Raw genomic sequence first — 14,898 nt, forward strand, 5'->3', positions numbered from 1 at the left:
CACTAAAATATTAAGCAGCACAACTGTTTTCAACATGATTATATGAAATGTTTCTTGAGCAGCAAATCATCATACTAGAATGATTTCTGAAGGATCATGTGACACTGAACAGACTGGAGTAATGATGCTGAAAATTCAGCTTTGCAAGCCCAATATTACATTACACTGTAAATATATACAAATAAAAAAGTTCAATTGCAATATTATTTCACAACATTAGTGTTCCCTTTCGAGAGGTCTCTCCTATTGCGCAAGTAGCTTACGCTATGGGAGAAACTCCTTTTCTCGAGAATATTGAAGTCTTTATGTAAAACGCATTGCAGCTGCACAGCAGACAGCAATGAGCGAAGGAGCTCGGTCATTGGCTGTGCTGCGGCAACTTGCTCGAACCAATGACGGGGCGACTTTGAATGCGCGACCAATGAGCGCGCCTCGAGCCCGCCAAGATGGGCGTGGCCAAGAGCTATATATTGGGCGCCCCGTCATGAGAGTTCTTTAGATTTAATCTCCTTCAGCGAACACCTTCTTCGCTGGATCCTCCGGATTATTGAAAGCCTTCCCCGCCGTGGAAAAGCATACCAGCGGGATTGCTACGAGGACGTCCGCATCTTCAGCCGCCTTTGAACGCCATCCTACTGAGCCATCCGGCGCGCTACACGCAAGTATTTTACATCTGTTTTTTACATCTACACGCAAGTATTTTACACCTTACCGCGACATTTGTAAAAGAGCAATTTTCTGAGGCGTTGTTTCAAATGCCTTCCTGCGCGTTGTGCAGAGACCTTCTTCCAGACGGGGATCGTCACATCATCTGCGCTCGCTGCCTGGGCCGGGACCACGCAGAAGCTGCTTTGACCAAGGGCGGATGCCTGTAATGTGACGACCTGGGTCTCTCCGCACTGCGGGCTCGCTTTCGCCGCGAGCGAGCCCATCGCCGCCACCCCTCTGTTTGAGCCGCACGTTAAGAAAAAGCGCCGCTCACAGAGGCTTCCTGAACCTGAGCTCAGTGACGTCACGCCGAGCCAGTCTCCGCGTGCTTCACCGCCGCTCTTGTCTTCCCCACCGCCGGTTCAGTTCACTCAGCCGGACCCACACCCCTCTAGCAGAGCGGTGGGCCTTGTGACTTTCGGCGCGTCCGAGGACGACGGGGGAGTAGATGACACCTCGTCCATCCACGCTGCATCTGACGACTGGCCGGGCTCCACTTTCGACCCCGCCCCGTCGACGCTAGCTAACACGAGTGGGGGCTCCACTATGGATACAGAGATTGTCCGAATCCTCTCGAAGGCCGTGGAGGACCTCGGGCTCGATTGGTCTTCTCCCGAAGAACCAACCCGAAGCCGACTGGACGAGTGGTTTCTGCAGGGGCGCCAGCAGGCCCCTCGGCAAAGGCCTTCTCCTTTGTTCCCGGAAGTTCATGACAAACTCACCAAGTCATGGAAAGCCCCCCACTCTGCGCGTCTGGAGCCTTCTTTTTCTTCGTCGCTCTCCTCTGTGGACGGCGCGAAGGAAAGAGGCTACGAGGGAACGCCGCCCCTCGAGGAGGCCATGGCCAATCATCTCTGCCCGCCCTCCACCACCGGATGGAAAGCCAAGGCTTCCCACCCCTCGAAGCCCTGCCGCACTACTTCGGCTCTCGCTGGTTGCGCCTACGCCGCCGCCGGCCAAGCTGCGTCAGCGCTTCACTCAATGGCGGTACTTCAAGTGTTCCAAGCCAAGCTTCTCCGCTCCCTGGACGAGTCTGGCCCCGAACCCGAAGCCTTCAAGGACCGACGCAGCGCGACTGACATAGCCCTGCGAGCCACGAAGGCCACCGCCCGGTCTATTGGCCGCGCCATGGCTATTTTGACTGTTCTCGAGCGCCAGTTGTGGCTGACTCTGACGGAGATGAAGGACGCGGATAAGGCCCCGTTTCTCAACGCGCCTATCTCCACCAGCGGGCTGTTTGGACCGGCGGTTAAACGTTTCGCTGAACGCTTCACTGAGGCCCAGAACGCTTCACAAGCTATGCGCCATTTCCTGCCTAAACGCTCCAGCTCATCGCAGAGCAGACAGAGGCCGCCACAGCCGCAGCGGGCTAGAGCAGCCCCCACCGCCTCTCAGCCCAAGCACTGTTCACACAGTTATGAATTCATCCCCAGTAAAAGCGGGAAACATTATAAAAGTGACGCGTGTGCCTACCACTGTCTATGCACCCCCACTTATAAACACTGTCCCTACAGTGTCAAACACAACCCCAGCTCAGGCTGCGAGTTTTACAGACATAGCGCGCGCTGTTGTAATCACACACGCGCCCATTCACTCAGCTGCTCAGCGCCCACCCGTGCCTCTGAGAGCTACGAGCTCAGGTGATTCGCTGGCCGGGTCCCTACGTCACAGCGGCCCGCCCCTAGCCTGTATTCAACCCATATCTGTACACGCAGCGGCATGGGAAAACATTCCAGATATGCCGAAATGGGTGTTGAATATAATAAAGCACGGATACTCGCTCCAGTTGTCTCGCAGACCACCACGTTTTACGACTGTGGTCGAGACGAAAGTGAGAAAGGAGTGTTTGCATGTTCTACGCACCGAGGTGCGCAAATTAATAGAAAAGGGCGCTGTGGAAACTGTTCCCCCCTCTATGAGCGGGGCAGGTTTTTACAGCCGCTATTTTCTCGTCCCGAAAAAGGATGGCTGTCTCCGCCCCATCCTAGATCTCAGACACCTGAACAAAGCACTAATGATTTGATCGTTCAGAATGTTAACAACCAAACATATCCTCGCGCATGTAAGCCCAGGATCTTGGTTTCTCTCAGTGGATCTGAAAGATGCTTACTTTCACATTCCAATAGCGCCTCAAAACAGGCCTTTTCTGAGATTCGCTTTCGAGGGACAGTCTTACCAGTACACAGTACTTCCGTTCGGCCTGTCCCTGGCTCCCCGTACATTCACGAAATGTATGGATGCAGCACTTTCCCCCTTGAGGCGAAGGGGAGTGCGAATACTGAATTATCTCGACGATTGGCTGGTCCTAGCACAATCAGAGAGTCAGTTAATAACACACAGATCTTGGATTATCAGCCATCTAGAATGCCTGGGTCTAAGAATAAATTTTGAAAAAAAAGTATACTATCTCCCAGCCAGAAGATTCGTTTCCTGGGAATATTTCTAGACTCGATGCAAATGACAGCTCGTCTCTCATCAGAGCGCATTCAGGGCGGGCAGGCGCGCCCCCGTCAAGCGGTTTCAGAGGATGCTAGGTCTCATGGGCTCAGCATCGGCCGTACTCCAGCTAGGATTGTTGCATATGCGTCCTCTCCAACCCTGGCTCAAGAGCCGCGTCCCTGCTCACGTGTGGCGTTTGGGCCACCTTTTAATCAGAGCGAACCACGGCTGTAAAAAAGCCCTGACACACTGGAAAGCCGCCGACTGGTACCAGTCAGGCGTGAGTATGGTTAGTTTGCTTCAGTCGTTTTAACCTAGAGAACTCTCATGACGGGGCGCCCAATATATAGCTCTTGGCCACGCCCATCTTGGCGGGCTCTGACGCGCGCGGGCGCGAGGCGCGCTCATTGGTCGCGCATTCAGAGTCGCCCCGTCATTGGTTCGAGCAAGTTGCCGCAGCACAGCCAATGACCGAGCTCCTTCGCTCATTGCTGTCTGCTGTGCAGCTGCAATGCGTTTTACATAAAGACTTCAATATTCTCGAGAAAAGGAGAATTTTTCCCATAGCGTAAGCTACTTACGAAATACTCGTTCACTCCTCTCAGGGAACCGAGGTTACGTTAGTAACCGAGTCGTTTTACTATATTTTTTCTTCTGCAAGTGATACTTGGCAGCTTTTGGGAATACACTAGCATATAGATGACTTTAAATCACAGCATGCTGTAAAAACACATTAATCTTTATGGATAGGACACATTCTTACTTTCTAACTTCTGTACCATGGACATGTTTTACATGGGCATCTTTGACTTTTGCATAATATAGTCTAATGCCATCAGCGCAATGTATTTAATATACCTTTAATGTAGCAATAGTTAACAGCTGTTCAGCTTTGAAAAACACATCTTGAGACCTATTAGTTCTATTCCATTTTATTGCCGTTTATTGCCATCTAGCTGTTTTCAATGCCAGAATGTGTCCTGTGTGAGCGGTCCCTTACTCTCCTAAAGGAAATTATCATTGCTAGGCATTGTGTTGGACTGAAATTAGCATTGTTGTAATGGAATTTAAATGGAAGTTCGGTAAGAGCTTGTTCATCTAATCCTGTCATTGGCAACACAAGGGCATATACATAAGCGGCTGCTTACACTGCAGAAAATCATTTTCTTAATCAGTACTTTTGTCTCATCCTCTATAATGTGTGTCTTGAATATAACTTGAAATAATTCCCTGTGCAATTTGGCTTCTCAAGTTAACTTTTCTTTTTTAAGGGCAACAAATATACTTGCAGCCTGCCTCACTCCCATGACATTTTTTTTCGGGAAACCTCCAGTAATCTTACACTAATTAACTTACATTAATGAAATTGTCCGAAGGGGCAACTTCCTCAAGCCTCTGTATTAGAGCCAGCAAGCCAAATCTGTTTACCTGTATTACTGAAGGATTATATGGACATGTGAATTCGTGAAACAGATAGGACTTTAATGTGGTCATAGCGATTAATAATGCAACAAATTGCATTCCTGCCCCATTTCCTCCATACCTCCTTTTATATTATGCTGGTATCATTACCGTCATTCTTTTTCTTGTTTAGTCTGTCATGAGAACATTCCTACTAAGAACTGATCTCAGGTCCTCTTGCCCCAGGATAGAACGTGGCCTGGATTGCATATGCCAAACAGCATAACTTTGTATAATAACTCTGATTGTATTCGTAATTACCGTTTAGGCGAACAAAGTATACACAAAACTATTTTTTTTACTGTTTCAAATCCATCAGTTATGACCTTCCACAAGTTCCTACAATTCAATGCCATGCAGATTAATATCTGCTATTTCCAGTAAACAGGAAGAGGAATTGAAAAGCAATAAAATACGCACTGGAGCAGGAAGTTTCACAGATGGATGCGTTTTTGACTTCTGGCTGTGTTTAAATCTGTATGTTCTACAGCGGCGTACTGCAGTACTCCGGACCCTCCTGTGAACGGCTCGGTACACAGCCTGACGGGCACGAAGCTAGGCAGTACCTTGCGCTTCAGCTGCGACCGGGGCTTCAACCTGATTGGCCAGACCACAGCCACCTGCACCCGCACCCCACAGGGCATCCACCAATGGAACGCTCCAGTGCCGCTTTGCCAAGGTGAGTCTGAAAATCTTGTCCAAAACACCTTGGACAAAGTCTGGAGGTGATTATCCACCTCTCCTCCCTCCTCACTGAACCCTCTCTCTGCAAAAGACCAGCGCATCCGTGGCTAATTCTGTATTCCATCAATGTTTAGGGCTTGGCTGTATCTGTCAAATTGTTCATCACAATAAATGGGTTAGCCAGGAGCCATAGCTGCGAGACTATTGCTAATGTGCTGTCCGAGGGGAGAGTCTCTTCAAAAAGAGGCAGTTAACATCCACTAAAGCAAGGGCCTCCACAGGGTCCACTGTTTTGCAGTCTCAGAAGTGTTGCGTTTTATCACCACTTCCTGACTAACAAAGGCCTCACCTGTGAGCAGGGTGGATTTCTATTTGACAGGGACGGTGTGAGATGCCTTAGGCCGAGAGCCAGAGCACTCCCTCTGCTCTATTGAAAACACTGAAAGGTCTTTTTCATATTTGTAGGTAGGAGTTTACTCGGGATTTATTGAAAGTTGACTAGCATGGATATTAAATCCATTATGTATCAGTCCTTTGAAAGAAGAGGCATTATAATGACTGTCAAGACTAGAGATGACAATAGAGGATAGTATAGTAACTGATCTGGGCTTGTCTTCAAAAGTTTGAATGTTCACACAAACAAGCCAATCATGAACTATCACTATTGTGGCATTAAGAAAGACACTTCCCAGGTTGATCCAGGGAGAATGTTCCTGTAAATGTAAATCACATTGGATAGAAGTTCTAGCTAAATGACATATTAAGATGTTAGAGGAGGCAGATCTATGACCATTCAAACTTAAATCAGTAATGTGGTGCCAAAAAGTACATTGGGTGATAAAAAGCCGAACCAAGTGTCATCTGCAAAAACATGGTACTACTATTTTATTTAGTAGCACATTATCTTAAGGTGGCGTAGTTAAATGTTACTACATGTACTTACTATAGTAATAACAGTAAATTATGCATAATTACAAGTAACTAACCCTAAACCAAACCCTAACCATAACTCTATAGTAAGTACATGTAGTTAATTAATATCACTCAGTACTTATTTGAGTAAGTATAATGTAACTATGTCACCTTAATATATAAGTGTAGCCCTTTATTTTATGTTTTATTTATGTTTGAAAAATTGCATTGCATTATTTGATCAAATGCAAAACCAAGACTCATCTGCAAATAAATCGTATTACTATTTTTAATATATTTGCTTTATATATATATATATATATATATATATATATATATATATATATATATATATATATTATAAATGTATTCATTTATAAATGTCATTTGGTTCAATGTGTTACCATCTATGACATTGACATTCCTATATTTAAATGTGGTGGAAGTGTGGGACTGCAGAGAGTGTTTAGGACTCTCTGATGGCTGTTCAGGTTGCGGGAGTCCTCTGTTTCCTTAGGCACAATCTAAGATGTGGATTACATCTGGACATGGGCTAGTTGATTTCTAGCTGCTCTTGTTTACCTTCTCAGAAACGCTGCAGCTTGTGTTTGCAGAGTCGCAATGCTGCTTTTGGAGTGTTCGCTGAGTGTGTTTACACTGAGTATTCTCTGAAGTATGACGGCAAAAAGAAATAGCCAGTTTTCTTGGGGTTTTTAGAGTCCATTTTGAGTTAAGATTTCAATCTTTCTCTCTTTCACAGTTGTTTCCTGTGGGATGCCCATTGCTCCAGTGAATGGCTCTATCATCGGACAGCACTTCACTCTCGGCTCTAGAGTCACATTCTCTTGTAATCCTGGTTTCCGATTGGCCAACGCTCAGCCAGTGTCAACACTTTGCCAAGAGTCTGGGAGGTGGAGCACCATGGAGACCCGCCCTCGCTGCGTCCGTGAGTTCATGAGTGGAACCATCAGTTTAAAATCGGTTTATGTTCTTATTTACGTAAAAGACAGATAAAAAGATAAAATGTGTATTATCTTTAAACTATTTGAAATTCATGAAAATATTTGAATAGAGAAATAGAGTTGAATCTAAAAGTCTTGGGCGACATTCAATCTTGACTTGAGTTTAATTTAGTTTAAATGTGGAAATAAACTTATTTTGATTAATATTAACTTTGGTCCTCCAGCTGTGACCTGCCCTGACATCGGCCACTCTGCGGTGGATCATGGGAGGTGGAGGCTTATTTACGGCATGCAGAATAAATATGAGGCCATGATGATGCTGACCTGTGACCCTGGATACTTCTACAAGGGTCAAAGGGTCATCCGCTGTCAAGCTAACGGTACCTGGGATTACCCTGAGCCAAGACCATCCTGTGAAAGTGAGTGCCATATCATGACATGCTTTGAGTATTTTCAAATTATGATTTTATTTAGGATAAGTGGTTTGTGGAATGGGTAGATGGATTCATTTTTAGAAATGATTTATTTTTTTCAAGATTTGATTGAAACCCCCTGAACTAGTATGTCATGATTTAATTTGCAAAAGTAAATCTATATACCAAGTAAAGCCTGAAAAAGGGCAATTTCAGTACTTTAAAATGAATGTCCTGTATTAAAAATTCCAATGTGTCATGCACTCAGAATTCCAAAAAAATGTAATTACTCTTCATCTGAATGTACCTAGTCATTTCCTGTGGTGACCTTGGAACCCCACCGAATGGGAATAAGATAGGAACATTAACTGTGTACGGAGCGACTGCCATCTTTTCCTGTAACACGGGTTATACTCTGGTGGGCTCCAGAGTGAGAGAGTGCATGTCCAATGGCCTGTGGAGTGGAGCTGAGGTCCAGTGTCTTGGTGAGTGTTTTCACTTCCCTTATGGGTATATTAGATTTTGTTAATCAGTAAATAAAGAAAATGTAGCCATATGTGCTCTAGGTGAACGTGATTTCACCAAGTACAACATGTTCCTGGATCAACATCTTTGTTGATCCTGAAACAACAATCAACCATTTAGATTTTAGGGATAAGTTCACAGTTGATGACAAGTTTAGGCTTAAAACCAGGGTTAGGTGCTTCTACATCAGTGTTATTTACCTATCATTTCCCTCTGATTTTAAGGATAAGTTATGGGTAGGGATAGGAATGCTGTTCCAGGATCAACAAAATATGTTGGTCCGGGAACATGTCTTACTTGGCAAAATCACAGCACGTGCTTTTTATGAGCATTTGCAATGTTTTTCTTCAACAGCTGGACACTGTGGCTCACCAGAGCCTATTGTGAACGGCCAGATCATTGGTGAGAACTACAACTACAGAGGCAGTGTTGTTTACCAGTGTAATCCTGGATTCCGACTCATCGGCGTGTCAGTTCGCATCTGTGAGCAGGACCACCGCTGGTCCGGAAAGACTCCCGTTTGTGTCCGTAAGTGTTGCTTAAGCAGCAACTATCTGATTTGAGGTCTTGACAGTTTTATGCCTCTAAGGAATTAAATAATCATTTTAATGGCATTAATATGTTGCTCTGATGTTCTGTAGCTATCACCTGTGGACATCCAGGCACCCCTGCTAATGGTGTGACTCAGGGAACGCAGTTTAACCTGAATGACATTGTGCGTTTCGCCTGCAACCCTGGTTATGTTCTACAGGGTGCGATCAATTCTCACTGTCAGCCCAACGGCCAGTGGAGCAACGCTCTACCCAGATGTAAAAGTAAGTCCTATGACTTCCTCAGCGGCACTCCGTGTGTGTGTGTGTGTGTGTGTGTGTGTGTGTGCGTGTGTGTGTGTGTGTGTGTGTGTGTGTGTGTGTGTGTGTGTGTGTGTGTGTGTGTGTGTGTGTGTGTGTGTGTGTGTGTGTGTGTGTGTGTGTGTGTGTGTGTGTGTGTGTGTGTGTGTGTGTATGTGTGTGTGTGTGTGTGTGTGTGTGTGTCTGTCATTTGCAGAGGGAGTTTGAATAGTGCTGTGTCACTTTAAAATAACTTGACTGCTCTATTCAACTCAGTTCGATAACTCAGCCTGGGGTAGCACAAGAGTACATATTCTAATATATCTTAACTGAAAAATAACGGAAGTTAAACTTCTAAGGATAACAGCATTTAAAGGATTTAAAATAAGGAAAGTAAGGGTTTACATTAAAAGACTTAGCATTAAGGCTTGGACACATTATTGAATTTTTGCGTCTTCTATTGTCAATAGTGTAGCAATGTATGAACCAAGCCGCTTTCTATTGGTCAACACGGCAAATCTGCTTGACCAACTTGAATCCATTGTGAAATTTCCTTGAGGAAATTATTCGCTCTCACATGACTGGATTTTACTGCAAAAATTCACCAAACAACGGTAAATGTGACCACTCCGTACCTCTTACTGACTCAAAAACTATTGCCATAGCTCCAGCCAATGACAATATATGTAAATATAAATTCCAGCAGGATTTGCACCTGCCCACACTGCCAAAAGAACCAAAACCTCGTTCTATGACCATGGTATTCCTGTGTAATTTCATGTAATATTCTAATTTTCTGGGATTTTGATTTTGTGGGTTTCATAAGCTGTGAGCCATAATCATCAAAATTATAACAAATAAAGGCTTGAAATATCTTACTTTGCATGTAATGAGTCTATATAATACATTAGTTTCACCTGTTAAGTTGAATTTTTGAAATAAATCAACTTTTTGATGATATTCTAATTATATGACCAGCACCTGTATGTTAGAGTAGTCAATGTGCTGCTTGTATAGCAGTATTTACTATGCTCTGAAAATTACTCAACATACAGCCATTATTGTCAAAATAGCTGGCAACAAAAGTGAGTACACCCTAAGTGAACATGTCAAAACTGTGTCCAAAGTGTTAATATTTTGTGTGAGCACCATTGTTATCTACCATTGCCTTAATCCTTCTGATCATGGAATTCACTAGAGCTGCACAGGTTGTTGTTGGGATTCTCTTTCACTCCATAATGACATCACGGAGCTACTGGATGTTAGACACGCAGTGCTTCTCCACCTTCCGCTTGAGGATTCCCCACAGGTGCTCAATAGGGTTCAGGTCTTGAGACATACTTGGCCACTCCATCACCTTCACCTTCAGCTTCCTCAGCAAGGCAGTTGTCATATTGGCGGTGTGTTTGGGGTCGTTATCATGCCGTTCGGCCCTCTTGGTACTCCTCACAAGGGCGTCACCACACATGCTGGACACCATCTGAGCCAAACAAGTTTATTTTAGTCTGATCAGACCACAGGACATGGTTCCAGTAATTCATGCTCTTGGACAGGTTGCTTTCAGCAAACTGTTTGCGGGCTTTCTTGTGAACCAGCTTCAGAAGAGGCTTCCTTCTGGGATGATGGCCATGCAAACGACTTGTTGCAGATTGCAGTGTATGGTCTGAGCACTGATAAGCCGACCTTCCGCTTCTGCAACATCTAAAGCAATGCTGGCAGTTATGCGTCTGTTTTTGAAGCCAGCTTCTGCCCCTGAAGCACAGCACGAGGACTCAACTTCTTTGATTGACCCTTGCTGTTCCGAGTGCAACCTGTCTTGGAAAACCTCTGTATGACCCTGCCTGGCCTGTACTGTAACTCAGATTTAGGGTGTTACCAATCTTCTTATAGCCTAGGCCATCTTTCTGGAGAGCAACAATTCTAATTCCCAAATCCTTAGAGAGTTATTTGCCATGAGGTGCCATGTTGAACATCCAGTGGTCAGAATGAGAGAATTGTACTCAAAGCACAAATTGTAACTGCTCTAATACAAGATACACCAAAATGTATGGTCCTGTCAAGCAGACAAAAACATAAACATGATGAATAGGACATATGGCGTTGCATGGTTAAACGACATACTGCTATTATCACCTAGGGTGTACTCACTTTCGTTGCCGGCTATTTTGACAATAATTGCTGTATGTGGAGTTATTTTCAGAGAACAGTAAATATATACTGCTATACAAGCAGCACATTGACTATTCTAAAATATATCCAAGTTTCATTTCTATAGTATTGTCCCTTGAGAAGATATACATATATATATATATATATATATATATATATATATATATATATATAAGAGAGAAAATAATTACCACAATTTGTAAATATATAGCATCACTATAGATCTGATTTACCTTGAATCTTTGAAGATGCATTAATCATTCCCTCAATCCTTCCCTCTCTTTAGATTGTAAATGCGTGTTTATTCTGACTGAGGAAGTTGAAGTGGTCTGATCATATCAGCCACGGTCTCCTCTCCATCATGGTCTATCATTAGCACAGAGCGTGGGAAGACGCCCGTTTAATGGCACAAAAGGAGCCGGTAAAAAATGCTATGAGCTCCGAGCTGCATCAATAATTTAGTAGGCCTCTGCACAGACCTGCTAATCAGCACCAATTTGTGTCGGAGCGAGCCACTTCTATCTCCAAAATGGCCTTCTAAACCACACAGATAAGTTGAATAGACTTAGATCTGCAGATAATTGAACCACCTCTCCTCAAAAATTGCCACTGGCCCATGGGAGCATCAATTTATAATCAAATTATGGCCAAGCACTAAAAGCAGATTGTTTTCCTTTGTTCTTTTCTTTTTATTGATTTTATTTGTGTATTTATTTCTAACAGCTAATAGTATTTTAGTTAAAAATCAAACTAGTATTTTTAAGTTATAAATGGTGGCTTCATAGAAATGGCTTTGGCAGGCTCTGTTAAGAGCTGTTAAAGGCATTAGCATACATTACTACCCTGGAAAGTCTAATTCTGTTGACATGTTGTCCCTAACGGAGAGATTGTAAGAGAATGTTGCTGGCCTCAAATGGCAAAAGGGAGATTCTGGAGTGGAATAATGAAGCCTGTCCTCTTCATTTGGCTTCACTGTTTCCCCATAAATACACATAAGATGTCACCAGAAGTGTGTTCAACTTAATTCGTTAGATTCAGTTTAACATAATAGCCCATCTTCTTGCCTTGGCTTGCTCAATTGCACTTGGGCTGTTATGTACTTTTTGGTTCCTTCCAGTGTGTGAATGAATACAAATTACTGCTGATTTCTTCTTTAGGTTCTCCATCATGCCCTTTTGTCCTTCTGTGTTCTCGTTCTCTGCCTCTTTTTGGCTTATAACTAACACACCACCGCTTTCTCCTCTCTCTGCAAGCCCAGTTCATGTCCTCAGCCAGCCCCTACACCAGCTGTTGATGAAGCTACTGTTTGTGGTTGTGCTTCCAAATATTTGCAGATAGGTTTCCAGAAGCCTTTAATCTTCTTCAAAAATCACCTCTTTCTGTGTCATTCTGTGTGGTAAAGTGTTAAGGTGGAGACATTTGACTAAAAACAGTTTTTTTGCCACAGTTGCCCATTGTTCAGAATGCCCCTTATATATATATATATATATATATATATATATATATATATATATATATATATATACACGTACTTTCTATATCTCCTGTACAGTAGGTCACTTAAATATTACCAAGACAGAACTGTACTCTAAAGGGGGTCGCACACCGGACGAGAAGCGCTGTGTCACGCAGCGCCACATCTTTAAAATTCAAACACATTATTCTCTGAGTGTACACACACCGGCGCCCAGCAACGGCTCAGGACCTTGTTCAAAACCTGCCGCGCCACTGATTGTATACTGCTATACTGCTGTCATTTACATAGTTTTTACATATTTTTATTTTAAATTAATTTACATAGTTTATTATTAAATTTACATTTATTTGTCTCAATTCGTCATTAATGTACAGTATATACTGACTTCACCCTGTGCTGCAATATACATTTAGTTTTACATTCATTTACAGAAATCAGCTGCTTGAATGAAAATATCTGATGTTATCGGATTTTTAGGTGATATTCTCAATTAATTCAGTTAACGGACGCTCTGAGGTAAAGTGTTCAGACTGCAGACTTAGCAACGATTGTATTTAATTGTACAATACAATCATAACATAGTACATACATTATCTTAATTCCATAATGTCCTTAAACATAACAATATTGCTGACCATAAACTGAGAAAGTGTGCATTCGGTGTGTGATGCCTCGAGTTGTCCTAGATGTGTGCGACCCCCTTAAGGTATCTTAAATGAAAATGAAATTAACCATGGGATTAAGATTTTGATTAAGGCACAATGTGTCATGAAGTGCATAACCATTAAAAAATTTGGGGTCTTTAAGATGTTTTAAAAATGTTTTGAAAGAAGTTCCTTATGCTCATACAATTTAAAATAAAGCAATATTTTTTTAAGGTATTTTATTCTTGCGATGGCAAAGCTGAATTTTCAGCATCATTACTCAATAATCTTTCACAAATCATTCTAAAATGCTGATTTGGTGCTTAAGAAACATTTCTTCCTAGTATCACTGTTGAAAACAGTGCTGCATATATGAAATAGAATTTTGTTGGTAACATTATAAATGTCTTTGTCACTTTTGATCAATTGAAAGCCTCCTTGTTAAATATATATATATATATATATTTTTTTTTTTTTGTTTACTGACCCCAATCTTTCAAATGGCAGTGTATTTCTCTACAGTATTCATCATATTTCGAATTTTTTCTTTATTTTTTCTTTCTTCTTTCCCGCTTTCTCTCGCCCACTCTAGTTGTAAACTGCACTGATCCGGGACATGTGGAAAATGGTGTCAGACAGGTCCTGCCCAGCGGGCCTCATCGTTACAGTTTCCAGACCGTAGTTTCTTACAACTGTAACCCTGGATACTACCTGCTGGGCACCAGCACTCTGAGCTGTCAGGGAGATGGCACATGGGACCGCTCCCTACCAAAGTGCCTCTGTGAGTCATCTTAGTCTGAAAAACCATCACTCAAATAATTCCATAACCTGCTTTACTCTAATGTGTTTATACATGTGATCTGACAGTGTGCACTCTGGGTAAGGTTTGTCTGTTTTTCTGTGTGCCGCAGTGATTCTGTGTGATCGTCCCAGCATGCCTCCGTATGCACAGATCTCGGGGGACAGACGCACTGTGGGCTCTGTTATCCGCTTCAGCTGCATCGGCCAGCGCACCATTGTGGGCAATACCACCCGCATGTGCCAGCTGGATAGCCAATGGAGCGGCTCCCTGCCACATTGCTCTGGTACACTAAATCTTTTCTCTACTCAACATGCATAATTTATCCACACAATTACAATTTTGCTTAATGGTTTACATGCTCCTTGCCTCATCTATGTTTTTATCTTTTTTTTTAGTACATTATTATATAAATATTATTTTAGAAATATATTTAACTATAATATTTTTATATTTACACAAACGAGTCTACCTACTATTTTTTCAAAACATCTTGAGGCCCTATTTAGTCCTGAGCAGTGAAACTGACAAAAATCCTTCAGGTATTGCAAGATCTTTGGTTTCCCAGCATGCTCTGCACATTTGAGCTCTTCTTCGCAGTGACAATATGATGTTGAGATCCAGCTGTACCACTCAGGAAAGCAAGCACTTACACACAACTATCAAAAAGGTTACAAACAGTTACTGATGTTCAAACATGCAGCGATATTAAGAAGGCTATGAACATTTTTGAACAGGATAATTTGTGTAAATTGAGTTCAATATTTTTTCTTATGGAGTATATGCAAATATGTTAAGCTGTGTCTTCAGGGCAGTTCTAAACCAAAATACTAATGAAACAGTTTTTTTCCTTATATTTAAGTCTCTTATGTTTT

At 42.8% G+C, this 14,898-nt stretch overlaps 1 protein-coding gene across 2 annotated transcripts in view; it reads left to right on the forward strand.

Annotated features, from left to right (window-relative positions):
• Positions 1 to 14,898, forward strand: part of csmd2 (CUB and Sushi multiple domains 2) — a 364,863-nt gene that overhangs the window by 324,179 nt on the left and 25,786 nt on the right. For both annotated transcript variants that reach the window (XM_077196124.1, XM_077196123.1), the window contains 8 exons: positions 5,099 to 5,287; positions 6,965 to 7,150; positions 7,391 to 7,585; positions 7,891 to 8,064; positions 8,459 to 8,632; positions 8,746 to 8,919; positions 13,817 to 14,005; positions 14,136 to 14,309. In XM_077196124.1, the coding sequence (XP_077052239.1) occupies positions 5,099 to 5,287; positions 6,965 to 7,150; positions 7,391 to 7,585; positions 7,891 to 8,064; positions 8,459 to 8,632; positions 8,746 to 8,919; positions 13,817 to 14,005; positions 14,136 to 14,309 (1,455 nt within the window). The remainder of the gene's footprint in view (positions 1 to 5,098; positions 5,288 to 6,964; positions 7,151 to 7,390; positions 7,586 to 7,890; positions 8,065 to 8,458; positions 8,633 to 8,745; positions 8,920 to 13,816; positions 14,006 to 14,135; positions 14,310 to 14,898) is intronic.

Source organism: Siphateles boraxobius, unplaced genomic scaffold (assembly GCF_051911475.1).
Source record: "Siphateles boraxobius isolate OS27281-9 unplaced genomic scaffold, OSU_SipBor_1 35, whole genome shotgun sequence".
Classification (NCBI taxonomy): Eukaryota; Metazoa; Chordata; class Actinopteri; order Cypriniformes; family Leuciscidae; genus Siphateles; species Siphateles boraxobius.